Raw genomic sequence first — 13,676 nt, forward strand, 5'->3', positions numbered from 1 at the left:
GTGATAAATTATATATTAGCTGCAATTCCGATCTAAATTATCCACCTGAAATTTAGTTGTAATTAAAAATTACAAAAAAATTGAGAAAATGACTTTTTGCTACAATTATCCATGCAATTAAGTAAGAAGTATATGGAATGCTATTAAGTTTGCATTGTTTATGGGTTTTTATAACATGAAATTGTGAGAAGACTTCTATTTACATTTTGTATGTAGAAAAGGACACTCCCTGATTACCTTTCCTTCAATATAAATTCTTTTTGAAGGTTAATTAATGTATTCATCTCATTATTGCCCTGGCATTCACAATTGGGTTGATTCAGTGAGACTAATTTATTTATTTGTATAAAGTAAATGCATGATTTAGAATATTCATATACAATTTATGTTGGATATGTGGGAATTTACTCTTTTATGCTCTCTCCCCTTCCCCAAAGCCTAGGTTATGATTGAGTTTTGAATACATCATGTATTTTATGTAAGTATTTGGTTTCTTGAGGCATTATTGAATAATTGATTGAGCATTTTCTTTCCATGGGCAGGCAGAGACAACAGTTATAAATCAATGCACTCAGCTTCTGTCTCCATCAGCTGATCCTACATATGTTATGACCTACATTAGTCATAGTTTTCCTCAACATCGGCAGTATCTATGTGCTGGTGCTTGGATGCTTATGCATGGGCACATTGAAAACATTAATTGTGCAAGTCTTGTATGATTCTGTAGCCCTTTGATGACTTTTCTTAGTAAATTCTTTGTGCTATGTAGCTAGAAGATTGATGCATTGTCCTTAATTTGATGCTGTTCTTCCCAATTGGTAATTCGGATTCTGGAATGCAGGGGCGTGTCCTGAGAGATTTTTCCCCCGAAGAAGTGACATCCAATATATACATATTGGTGGATGTTCTTCTTCATCATATTCATGTGGAACTGCAGCGTGGACATCTCTTACAGGTTCGTACATGGTGTGTAGAGTGATCATTGGTGAAATTCTGGTATGTTGGATACTGTTCCTGTCTCTAATTTTTTTCTCTCTTTTTTTTTTTTGGGGGTGGGGGGGATTTGGCGGTTCTTTTGTTTACTACCTCCCAGGAACTTCTATTAAAGGCTAGCGCGAACCTTTCCTCCTTTATTTGGACTCATGAGCTTCTTCCCTTGGATATTTTGCTTCTAGCACTTATTGACCGTGATGATGATCCCCATGCTTTGAGGATTGTGGTAAGGTTTCTGAAATGAAAATTTATTGTTATAATTATTTCTAAAATTATATCGGATCCTAGCCCTTCTGATATTCCTTTAGTTGAATGACTTACAGTTTTTTAGGAAAAAAGCTTTTTTGTCTTTGTTTGCATATAGAATGAAATGGGAAGTCCTCAATGGAGAAAGGTTTGTGGTCCTTATGTAATAGAGTTATTGTAGATGGAAGCATGGATTGCAAGAGGTAAGATGTGAAGCATTCCAAAGACACTTCAAGAGCATGCCTTTGACGGGGTGTTACATGTTCCCTTACTTTTTAGTGTCCCTCTTGGGCCCTTCTTGTAATTTCTGCTGCATCTTATCAGTATTTTCTTTTTTTGTTTTTGTCTATCAAAAATCAATTAAATTAAATTAAAAAATAAAAACTGGATTAGTATGTCAAAACATCAAAACAGTGCTTATGGTCATTATGCACTACCAACAAAAAGAGCAGCTTCATATAAGAGTACAAGAATGCTATACAATCATATACCAGGACCTCAAAGGACTTCCTATATATTTCTGATCAGCACATCCCCCCTACATATAGTTAACCATCAAACATGAAATTCTCCAAAATAAACATCTCAAACTTCTACTTTAATACAATGGCTATCAGAGGTGAACACATCTTATCAAGGCAGCAAGAGCTATGAGTAGCCATGGAATCATCTCATTATCATGGAAGTAGAGGCTACTAAAGCACTAGCGGATGCTCTAGCCAAAGAGGGGTGGGTAGAGAGATACATATATAGGACCATATCCATTTATCTGATATGAAGTTTTCATGTTTTCATGTAGAAGCCCTGCCCTTGGCAATTTTGGGTCGAATGTATGTGTATACTGTTGTACAGCTTCCTTTTTCCGGTTCACCCAATAAAAGTTTGTTATTCTATAAAAAAAGGATAATATTACATTTAATACTATCCATTCCCAAATCTCCATCAAGTCTGTCTAAGAGTGGAAGAAAAAGACTAAGGCTGCGTTTGGTACGCATTCTTGGAATGCGTTCCAGCCCAAGAATGCGTTCTAGAACGTAAACAACGTTGTTTGGTGTGCATCCCAATTCTAGATTCCTAGAATGGGGTCCAGAACAGGCCTCATTCTGGAATGCAAGAAAATCCCATTCCACGTTCTAAAGTTGGGTTTGTTCTCGATAAAAAGTGTGTTTCACGTCTCCGAGTGCAACCTCAGTTCTGACAGCTACGCAACCCGACTCTGGTTCACCAACCATGACTCCCTCTTCCTCTCGCTACCTTCGTCCTTGCCATCGTCTTAACAATGAGTTCCTCTCCAATGACGATGTTGGCCCTTGACTCTGACTGATCAACCCTATTAGCAGCGATGCAGAACATTTATATGACAAGAGCAAGGGCAGCTGTATGAGCTTCAGTGATGATGGGTCGACTGATCAACTCTGTTTTTTACACAACAGTCACAGCACAAACCAGAGTCGGTCCTCCTTCTAGATTGCATTCTCTGCCCTAATTTGTAAGGTTTTCAGATCCAATGAATGTTCGGCGCAGAAATCACCCTCTTCTAGTGGACGGATTGATGAAATTCAGGCTTCCAATGATTCTGAGCTTCCAGATTGTGTTCTATGCCCTAATGTAGAACTCTTGCAGTAGAAATCAATAATCCTTCCCCGTGCTGGCCTTTATCTATAGTAACTCCTCTCTGCCCAATTCTGAACTGTGACGGTTAATTTCAATGCCGTTCAGCTCTTGAAACAATTTGATCTGATGAAATTACAGTTACCAAGACTGTAGCGGATGAAGAAGCAAACCCATGTTAATCTTTCAAAAAAGAATTAAAAATGGAATTGGAATTGATGGTTCTCTGGTTTGCTTTCTGGTTTTTTATTGATTGTGTATGCAGTGTAGTTAATCCTTATTATATATGTTACAAAAATTTTCCTATCAGGTGTTTGATGAAATGCCTGAGAATTCTTTTTATGGTAGAACTTAGAATTCTATAGTCAAGAACGCACTTTTGCCAAATACACATCCAAACAATGTTCTCATTCTCATCTAAGAATGCATTCTGTGTTGTGAGAATGAGAATGTGCATTCTTAGAATAGGAATGCATACCAAACACAGCCTAAGAGTCATCTTCGTCTAAGGCCCCATCCTCCAACAGATCAATGACATCATCATCAAGTAGAAAACCACATGGAAGTAATTTCTGACGAAAAACGAGAAGTAATGAAGGGGAAAGGGCAACATTTGGTTCTTTTTTGGCATTCAAAACTAGAGTAGTCATTAGTTTACAGGTAGAGCTTGGAGCTAGAGAATCAAATGCAAGTAATTCTTGTCCAAAACAAGAACATAAATAAATGACTCAATAAATGAATAAGAAGGAATGCAGTGACCTCAAATTCTTGAGTAACATTAAACCCTAGGATTTTGGAAAAGAACAAGGAACAATAGAGATTAATAGAACGTGTATAAAGCTAGCCATTTGGAAAAAATGGGAAGAAAAACAAAGAACAGATAGATTGAATCTATCATGATTTAGAATTGAAATAAAGAGAAATACAGAAAATAGGAACCTCTGACTCACCACTGGAGAAACGGCTAGAGTGGATTGATTGTTTTCCAAGCATGAACACAAAACACACACAAGAAGAGAAGGGAATGAAGTTTGGTCGTGATTTGAAGGAAGTTCATCCCAACTGTGAGCACCAGAGATGAGAGATACACAAAGTAACGTGATGAACAACCCCAAAGAGAGATGAAAGGTGTAAAACGCTCTGATTCCATTGGACCCTTATTTTTTGCAAATGAAAATATTTGTCCTGCAGGCTCTACATCTGGCAGGAGTCAAATATCCCCTTGAGCCCTCCTAGCCTTGGTTTCTTAATCCTACGTGATCATTTAATTGGTTGAAATTTAGTACAACGATTGATTGGTTTGCCATCCTCAAATCTTCCATCCTTATTTGATTTCCAGGCTAAGGATATCATACCACTTAAAAATATTTTAAAACAATTTAAACACGTGTTCCTTCTCATTCTTCTGAAGTGTCTACTAATTTGAAAGTAATTACGAAAGATATACAAGAAGGGACAGACATCCCACTCCAAAAGAAGTTTTAAAGTATGCAGAAAAATAAATTGATGCTTACAAGATCTTCGCATTTATATCTCTACACTATTAATAGACCATTCAAAGTGAAAACGACTCGAATCTGTGCATATCCTGGGCACATATTGCTTCAAGTCCTGAAACTGTTTTCATTCTTCAAGTTTGTGAATCTAGTTTCGTGGCATTGTGCATTAAATTTTGACTCAGTATGTCCCTTTTACATTTTTTAGATTGTCAGCAAACATCACATAATCGGACAATAAGCTGGTATAATCACTTGCACAAAGATTCTGGGTGATTCCTATGAGAGAGAATACTTGTTCTGGATCTCAGTTTCTAATCAGTTCTAGTGACACATGAAAATAGTGAGCAGTTACATTTTATTCTGTGTTTGAACATTATTTATTTTGCAGATAAGTCTACTGGATAGACCAGAGCTGCAACAGAGAGTCAAATTGTTTCTGAATCGTGGGCCCCCAGAGCATTGGCTTAACTCTGGAATTTTTAAGCGTGTTGAGTTGCAGAAAGCTCTGGGGAATCATCTGTCTTGGAAGGATCGGTAATATTCTCCTAGTCTAACCTTTGGTGAATGGAAAAAAAAAAAAAAAAAAACAATTACATGTTATCTATGTCAGGAAATCAAGATCTACTTTATATTTATCATTGATGGTATTTTTTTGCTTAGTCATCTGATGACTACAGCAAAATCAAGAGGCTTGGTCTACAGAGTACAAATGTCTGCTTCAAGTCAACTTGTTTTGTGATTGTACTGGATACCTTTTCTTGTATGCATAATCTACTTTATATTTATCATTGATGGTGATTATGTCACTGAAGCGATTCTCCAACTTACGCTACAACGCACTATGAACTGTCTCTCTTAGAATATCAATTAAACCCCCTTCCTATGGGGCAGTATAAGAAAACCACTGACAAATTGCTGTTCTACTGCAAATTTATTAGGCATCAGGCCTGCTTCTTATCCTTCCACCTGGACTAATTTCAGAAAATTCCTAATCGATTTCGGAGTGCTGGATTTGTTTGTTGAATCAAATAAAGAGGCCTACAGGCTACGGGTTCAAAATCTTACCCTAAATTGATGGAAGGCCTGTAGGGGAAGGGTAGAAATCCCTGAGAAAACTCAAGAGTTGCAGGGGAGGGATAGGAGTCGCACAAATAAGGGGGGCTGGGGGAGAGAGGGGAATCGCACACACTCAGCCCGAAGGCACACCACAATATCAACGCATAACTTCATACTTCTCAATCAGTTACAAGCATAGAAATAGGGAATTAGAAAACTCAAAATATAGGAAAAAATCCTAAAAGGAAACTAACTCAAAAGGTTCAAAAGGAAAAAGAAATCTCAAACCAACTCTAACTATATCCTACGTATGCAACTTTCAAAAAATAAACAGAATAAAATAAACTAAAGATATTATTCTCTCCTAGTCTTGCCTCACAGTCCTCTTAGCATCCTCATCTCTGCTACACTCAGTTTAGTCAAATCACTCTTCTTGACTAACCAACACTCCGCTCCGTATGTCATAGCTGGTCTTATAACTGTCCTATAGAACTTTTCCTTAAGTTTAACATGCATTCTTTTATGAAATAGCGCTCCTGGGCAACCATGGTTTTAAGTATCTCCGATACCGATACGATACCCTCCGATACGTATCTTAAATTTAGCTGACCGATACGATACACATCGATACGATACATGAAATTTTTAAAATCCTTTCGTATTGATATATATCTTACAATACATATCGATATGCATTAATACACCACCAATACACATCGATACGATACGATATGCCTCGATACGACTATGAAAATTATAAAATTGAGGTAAAATGTACGTTTCGGTATGTATTGGTACGTATCGGTGAGTATCGATATGTATCGATCGGTACGTATCGGTATATATTGGCACGTATCGGTGAGTATCGATATATATCGGTACGTATCGGTGAGTATCAATACGTATCGGTATGTATCGATTGGTACGTATGGGTCATATAATTGCCAAGATGGTAATTTTTCAGAAAACACAATTTTTTGAAGGGTTTTTGTTCCAAAGTTGCTGTTAGCCATATTTCTCTTTAACTAAAGTGGAAATCAAAGTTGGGAATACGGATTTTACATTTATGAGACAACTACGAACCTTGAATTCTTAGTACGATACCCTCAATTTAGTGTTTATGCATAATACATGTTATCAATAGTTTTTTTTAATAAACTCTTTATGCAAAAGTGTTTAAAAAAATGTTTCCTATCCATTTATGTGTGTATTTTTAGCGTATCTTAGTGTATCTTCGATACGATACGATACTCTCCGATACGTATCTTAATTTTGACCGATCGATACGGCGATCGATACCGATACTTTAATCCTTGTGGGCAACATTATCCTCTATATCACCTTCTTTATTAAAGATGAACCCCATGTATTTAAAACAGTCACTCTGGGGTACCTCCCATTCCCCAAGTTTCACTGCTCCCTCCCCTCCTCTACTTTAACCGAAGGGGCACATCATATACTCCGTCTTCGTAATAACATTAACAAATCTAATTAAAAATAGAAACTATTTAAGGCTACTAATTCCCCCACGCAAAAACTAGATAAGGAGTACAATTAAAATCCTCAATTTTCTCCTTCACAACTCGATCTCTTGGGAAGAAAATCTACAATTGATAAACCTCCATACAGCTGGCCATGGGGCCCACAAAATCTGCAAGAGTCCATTCAACATTGTCTTCATACAGCTGGCACTAAACCCCTCAAAATATGGAGTTATTCTTCCTAAAAATCAGCAAATTAATGGATGGGAAATCTGGAAAAATCATCTCCACGTAAGCTGTCATTGGGTCCTTTATCCAATCAAGAAGCAGGCCACACCTGGCCAGGCTGTCTCTCCCAGCGGCTGTATCCCGTGGTGATTCTGGACTGGTTTTGGCCTTGTTCCTGTAATCTACATCAGTATTCATGTGGCCCCCTTATATTATCCTAGCTTTGAACAAAGATTTGACATATTAATCAAAATTTCTCTTTTGAAGCTTTTTTATGGAGTTTTGATTGGGTTTATAAATTAATATCACTTTCTGTGTGATATCCTTTATATATTGTCTGTTATTGACTGCCAGCGTTTGCTGTGCCTTGGTTAATGGATTGTAATGCTTCTGACAAATGTTTCTTTGCTAACTTCCTTGGGAACCCTTGCAGGTATCCCCCTTTCTTTGATGATATTGCAGCACGTTTACTTCCAGTTATCCCCTTAATTTTATATCGGCTAATTGAAAATGATGCGACAGATATAGCTGAGAAAGTCCTAGTTGTGTATACCACATTTCTTTCTTACCATCCACTGAGATTTACGTTTGTTCGTGACATTCTTGCATACTTCTATGGTCACCTTCCTAGCAAGCTTATTGTAAGAATATTGAATGTACTTGATCTGTCCAAGGTAATGATGCTTTTCTTTTCTGCTTATGGCATGCTTCCTTTCTTCATTCTAGCTTCTTTATAATGACCCCATATTTGCTTTAGATCCCACTTTCTGAGTCGTTTCCTCAGCATATTGCTTCATCAAATCCTGCTGCCTGCCCGCCTCCAGATTATTTTGCGACTCTCCTATTAGGTCTGGTGAATAATGTCATTCCTCCTCTAAATAGCAAGTCAAAATTTATGGGGGACATTTCAAATAACTCTGTTCGGGGACCACATAACAAGACTCCAGCATCATCTCAGTCTGTGCCATCAAGTGGACCAGAAAACCAGAAAGCATTCTATCAAAACCAGGATCCTGGAACTTATACCCAGCTTGTTCTTGAAACAGCAGTAATTGAAATCCTCTCACTTCCGGTGCCTGCTTCCCAGATAGTATCTTCACTTGTTCAAATAGTAGTGCATGTTCAGTCAACACTTATTCAGTCCAATGGTCTGCAAGGAAATTCAAGTGGTGCGGGGCAAGGTTCTGTCCTACCAACTTCTCCTTCAGGTGGAAGCACAGACTCCTTGAGCAACAGCAGATCAACTCCATCCGCATCTGGAATAAATGCTGTCAACTTTGTATCCAAAAGTGGTTATACGTGCCAACAATTATCTTGCTTGATGATCCAAGCTTGTGGTCTTCTATTGGCTCAGCTCCCTCCAGATTTTCATATACAACTTTATTTAGAGGCATCACGTGTTATTAAAGAGTGCTGGTGGCTCACAGATGGTAAAAGATCACTGAGAGAACTAGACTCTGCTGTCGGCTACGCTTTAATGGATCCAACATGGGCTGCTCAAGATACCACCTCAACAGCCATAGGTACTCTTTTAATTCTTGCAGTCATTAGTTATATGCCTAACCATGTCTATGATTAACTGTTAAATCAGGATGTTCCCTGTTAGATTTTTTTGTTTTTAATAGTTTTTGTCTTCTTTTGCGGTTGCAGAGATTGGGCCAGTTGAATTGCACATATTCTGAAAATTTTATGACATGACAAAATTGAAAGCATGGAGAATATCTTCATGTTTACAAAAATACATTTAATATGCAAACGATGCAGTTTTCCGGAAAAAACAAAAAAACAAAGAGGGGTAGAACATTTTTTACAATCTGTAGTTTAATATATATATATATATATATTATAGAAAACATTATACATATTTTAATATATGTTACATAAATTAATGGAGAAACTATCTTTCAACGGCAGTGTATATAGGCTATCTTAATCAGCCATGTCTTTTCTACTACATGGGCTGTGAGTTAGCTGTTCTGGCCTTGGATAGATAGTAAGGGGCCTAGACTGGCCCTGTGTCAATTTTCCAAGCGAAACTCAAATCTTTTTCTCTCACTAAGTATTCCATTTTTGCTTTGCATTTTCAATGGTCCAACTGTCTCCAGAAAAGATCGTCTATTCTACCTTTTTTTAAGCTTCATTTCTCCCCATGATGATGTGTTTGGGCTGAAACTTGGCACATGACTATGCCTGATATGAACTGTTTCTCAACTGTTGTAGTCCCATCTGTACTGTCATGTGGCAGTAAAAGCATGGCTCATGGAATGATCTCTCTCCCTATGTATGAAAACTTTGTAATATGTTTACTGCGAAGGTTTTTCTACATGGCACCCTAGAAAAGTATCTATAAGTATGCTGCTGACAGGAGGCTGTTTTGGCCATGTGGAGGGCTGTCTTGGCCGATACCACCATTGGATTGTTTAGGCCCCTTTGGATGACCAACATATCAAATTTTGTGGCTGGTCTCAACCATGTTGGCCATGTATTGAACTTTCCCCCAGTCAATTTCCAAAGATAAAACTAGTAAATGTGTGACCTGGCTGTTGTGATAGTTTGGTAGACAGAAGACCATTTGGATTGCCCATATGTGAAAACTTGAAGCAAAATTAATCATGAGGCCCACCATACAATTGATCTTTTTCGTTAGGCTACATATGTTTCCATGTATAAGCTTTGTAAAAGGAAAATTTTTCTTGTAAAATTTGATTTTATGCTTGTTTGTTTTGATGCAAGTAAAGGAAAACAAGTAAAATTTTCAATGATCCCCACGCATCTTACTATTTCAGTTAACATTTTATGTCCAAATTGAGAGAAGTACTTTTAACTACTGCATAAGAGAGCAATTGGTGCCTTGGTGTCCAATTTGGCAAAGGATCTCTATCAGTTCCGTAAAAACTTTGACAACTTATTCAAGCTTCTCAGCCAAGGACAATGAGCATCAGACAATCCTCTGCAAAGCTTGATATTTATGGTGATTCATTTCCCCTGGACTTGCTCCATCACCATTTCCAGTGGACACTCCCAACTGTGAGATCTGGGAAGTCATCACCAGCGGGGAACGTCAGGTCCAGCACAACAAAAAGGATGGAAGATGATGGGCGATCCACTCCACCAAGTGAAGTAGCAAGTTTCCAGAATTTGATAAATCTGTGGTGGTTTCAATCAGCTAGAAGAAACAGAGACAGGTGGAAAACACAGGGCATAAGGAAGAAAAGGAAGATGATTGTTGTGGGCCTGTGGGTGTTCCATGAGGGATGCTCATGTTAGATGGCCTATTTGATTCTACAAGGGAATATTACATGCTTTGTGATTCAGACCTTCGGGGGCATCCACAGTGCAAATGGCTTGTTAAAGTAGTTGTTTATGTTTAATTGTTTATTTCTTATTGTCTTCTGTGGGGGTTAATATGTTGAGGTGACTCCTAGGTGGCTCTTGAGTCTTGACCCCAAGGCAACCAATTGCTGTGTTAGCAAATATGTCTAGACCAAAAAAGGGGAAAAGTGGGGTAAAGGGGGGTTGAAGTGGGAAATGAGAAATATGAGGTTATGAGGGAAAGGAAGAAGAGGAGGAAGCTGCTGCAGCAGCAGTTGCACTGCTACAGCTAATACCACCACAAGAAGGGGGAGGAGGAGTAAGGGTACCTACACGTTCTTGTATTCCATTTTCAAATGTCTTCAACATCATCTCCATCATCTGGCATGGAGGCGTCAAGACATCAGAGAAGAAGACAAATCTTCAGTGTTCTCTATCTCATCTATTATATTTGTTCTATATTTATGACTAAGGAAATACTTCTTTATTTTATACATAAGCCCCATTATATTTATAAGTAGAAGGAACGAAACTCCTAATTTACACATAAGTCCCTTTCAAAAATTAGCACAAAGAAGGAGAAACCTTAATATCTTACACCTTAACCCACCTCTTTATATGTAAGCCTCAGTCCACTATGCATTTCTAGACTCCTGGCCTCAACCTTGGCTTGCCTTGCTGCCATGAGGCTCATGACAATTATATGCCACTGGGTAATCTTCATGTTGTTAATCGATAACATCCATCGTTAATTGGTAAAAATTGCTTTAGACAGGCCAACCTGATAAGTCTATCAGTGGCGCTTACCAATTGTAGCCACATGGTGAGATGATGTGGCAATTCTGATCATTGGATGGATTGGTCAAGGGTTGGATTAGACACTTCTCAAATTTCAGGACCTAATTCAATCAAATGCCCTCCTGTATATTGGCATGCATCCTTCTATTTGTCACCCATCCATATATGCAATGCACCCGTCCTGTAGTCCCTATATTTGGTTTATAATTTAATAAGGTCAGCAGCTGTCTTTTTTAGTTTGAGAACAATGTTAGAGTCTTTTGCCATTTAGGCAGAGAAATATTATACAGAAACAATGTTGGATGGAGTGAAGCCATTATTTGACAATTTACTTCCTTCTATTTTTCAGGCTTCTAATAGTGAATAGCCAGGTATATTTGAAATCAACACTGGAAACAATTCTTAGAGAGTTTATTTAACTATATTCTCATTTTTTTTCTGTTATTTCTAAGCGATTGTTTGAATTTAGCTATTTCACGCATTTTATGAATTAAGCAGCTTCCTTTTTTATTTTATTGTTTTAGCCTGTGGTTGTCCACTTGTCTTGCATCCTGAAGCTCATTCTTTTTTCTTTTATTTTTCATTTTTTTAAATCGTCAGGTAACGTAGTTTCGCTGCTCCACTCTTTCTTCAGCAATCTTCCACAGGAGTGGCTGGAAGGGACACATGCAATCATTAAGCATCTTAGACCACTGACATCCGTTGCAATGTTGAGAATAGCATTCCGTATTATGGGTCCACTGCTCCCCAGGATTGCCTTTACTCGACCTCTTTTCATGAAGGTATATGTTTATTCTTTTTATCTGCTGTCTCTCTCTCTTGAAACCATCGTACTGAACCTATGACAAGGCTGCACCACAAAGAACCGTTCCATACTTCAGTTATTTTCTCAATTATGTAATTTTCTCTTCATATAAAGACCAGTTTCCAATTTTCCTGTACTGAACAAGTTTAACAAATTAATTCTGAAGGAAAGGATAAAGGACAACCAGGCGCATGTTCCATTTAGTTATATGAATGGAATATTGATGGCTTAACCGAATACCAGATATTCCATTGTGTGAAAATATGATTATTTATGCTTCCGCTCTTTATTAATCGGTGAGAGAGTGATCCCACCAGCCTCTTAAGTTGACCCCAAAATGCAACAGCAATCATATGGAAAAATAGTGGTTTCTGAACTACCTCTGATATGACAAGAATGATCGTAGTTTTATCATATTTTCACATAATTGAATTATCTGGTAGTTGGTTAGGCAATCAGTCTGTTAGTTCAGAAACATTATTTATGGTTTGCTTGGGTAGTTTGCAAAACCAATTGAATCGGAGTACAAGACTAATGTTTCTACAAGAAGAAGCCTAAAGGTCGCACCTCTGAAGAGAAAAGCTCTATATATATATATATATATAATCTTGCCTATGAAGCCCCTGCGAGAGGGTTTGCTGATCTTTTCCTTTACAGAAGAAAAAAAATTCTCCCTAGATTTGAGGGACCTAGCTTTGCTTATGAGGTGAAGATTTCATCATGGTCCTCCCTCACTAGATTTCATCCAACAATAACAAGGCCAGTACTCCAATCACAATATTGATGAATTATGCTAGACTGAAACAAAACAACACTAATGAACTTACAGAAAACAGAATCGCAGTGAACCAAAACACAACAGATACTTTGAGTAAATAGAACCCTGAAACAATGAACCTGATGAAGTGAAAATAAGATATCCTAGAGAACCTATGGGGGTGCTTAAGTGCCAAAAATATCAAAGGAATATGATTGGATAATGAGAAACTGACTTGGACAGAAATTACAAACTAAGGAAAATAAGAATTTAGTAACTTATTGGAATATTCGTAACTCAAAAACTAATAGTCAGATGCCTCTCAACTTCTAGGTGGTGCAGGACAGGTTTGGGAAATCTAATACAAGTCTAAGGATTAAATGAATTTGGCTCGGGAAGGTCTACTAACAAATATTTCACAACATACATGCAGAAAATCAGATTCAACAGCAGCCATAAATGATGAAAATTTCCAAAATACAAGTGCAGAAAATTCATTCTAGGATTCATGGAAATTTAATAAAGGATAAATGATAGGTCAGTACCTTCCTTTGCTGTCCCGTGAGTTGGAGTGCTGTGATCTAGTGCTAAGCTGAGATGTTCTACAAAGGGGAAAAGCTAAGGTTGCAGAGTCACTGAACCAATAAAAAATTATATAAGGATTAGAAAGGGGGAAAATATTTTACTGAAATGTAATAGAAAATGATGGAAAACAGCATCCATTTCAATTCTGGAGGTTATTTTCACTAATATAGTGATGGTTTCTTGGCCATTGTTACTCTTGGCATGGACTCCACCTCCATGATATGATGGTTCTTTTCCCCCTCTCAATCATGTTGAAAATGTGCTTCTTGGTCATGTCCAAACCCAACCCCACCCCCCACCCCCCC

The 13,676-nt window shown here is 37.7% G+C and overlaps 1 protein-coding gene across 3 annotated transcripts in view; it reads left to right on the forward strand.

Moving 5' to 3' along the window:
* The window catches only part of LOC122079431 (mediator of RNA polymerase II transcription subunit 23), a 76,335-nt gene that overhangs the window by 61,246 nt on the left and 1,413 nt on the right, over positions 1 to 13,676 (forward strand). For all 3 annotated transcript variants that reach the window (XM_042645906.1, XM_042645916.1, XM_042645896.1), the window contains 7 exons: positions 543 to 713; positions 842 to 955; positions 1,094 to 1,219; positions 4,738 to 4,883; positions 7,548 to 7,788; positions 7,872 to 8,637; positions 11,825 to 12,006. In XM_042645906.1, the coding sequence (XP_042501840.1) occupies positions 543 to 713; positions 842 to 955; positions 1,094 to 1,219; positions 4,738 to 4,883; positions 7,548 to 7,788; positions 7,872 to 8,637; positions 11,825 to 12,006 (1,746 nt within the window). The remainder of the gene's footprint in view (positions 1 to 542; positions 714 to 841; positions 956 to 1,093; positions 1,220 to 4,737; positions 4,884 to 7,547; positions 7,789 to 7,871; positions 8,638 to 11,824; positions 12,007 to 13,676) is intronic.

The sequence above is a fragment of the Macadamia integrifolia genome, chromosome 1 (assembly GCF_013358625.1).
Source record: "Macadamia integrifolia cultivar HAES 741 chromosome 1, SCU_Mint_v3, whole genome shotgun sequence".
Taxonomy (NCBI): Eukaryota; Viridiplantae; Streptophyta; class Magnoliopsida; order Proteales; family Proteaceae; genus Macadamia; species Macadamia integrifolia.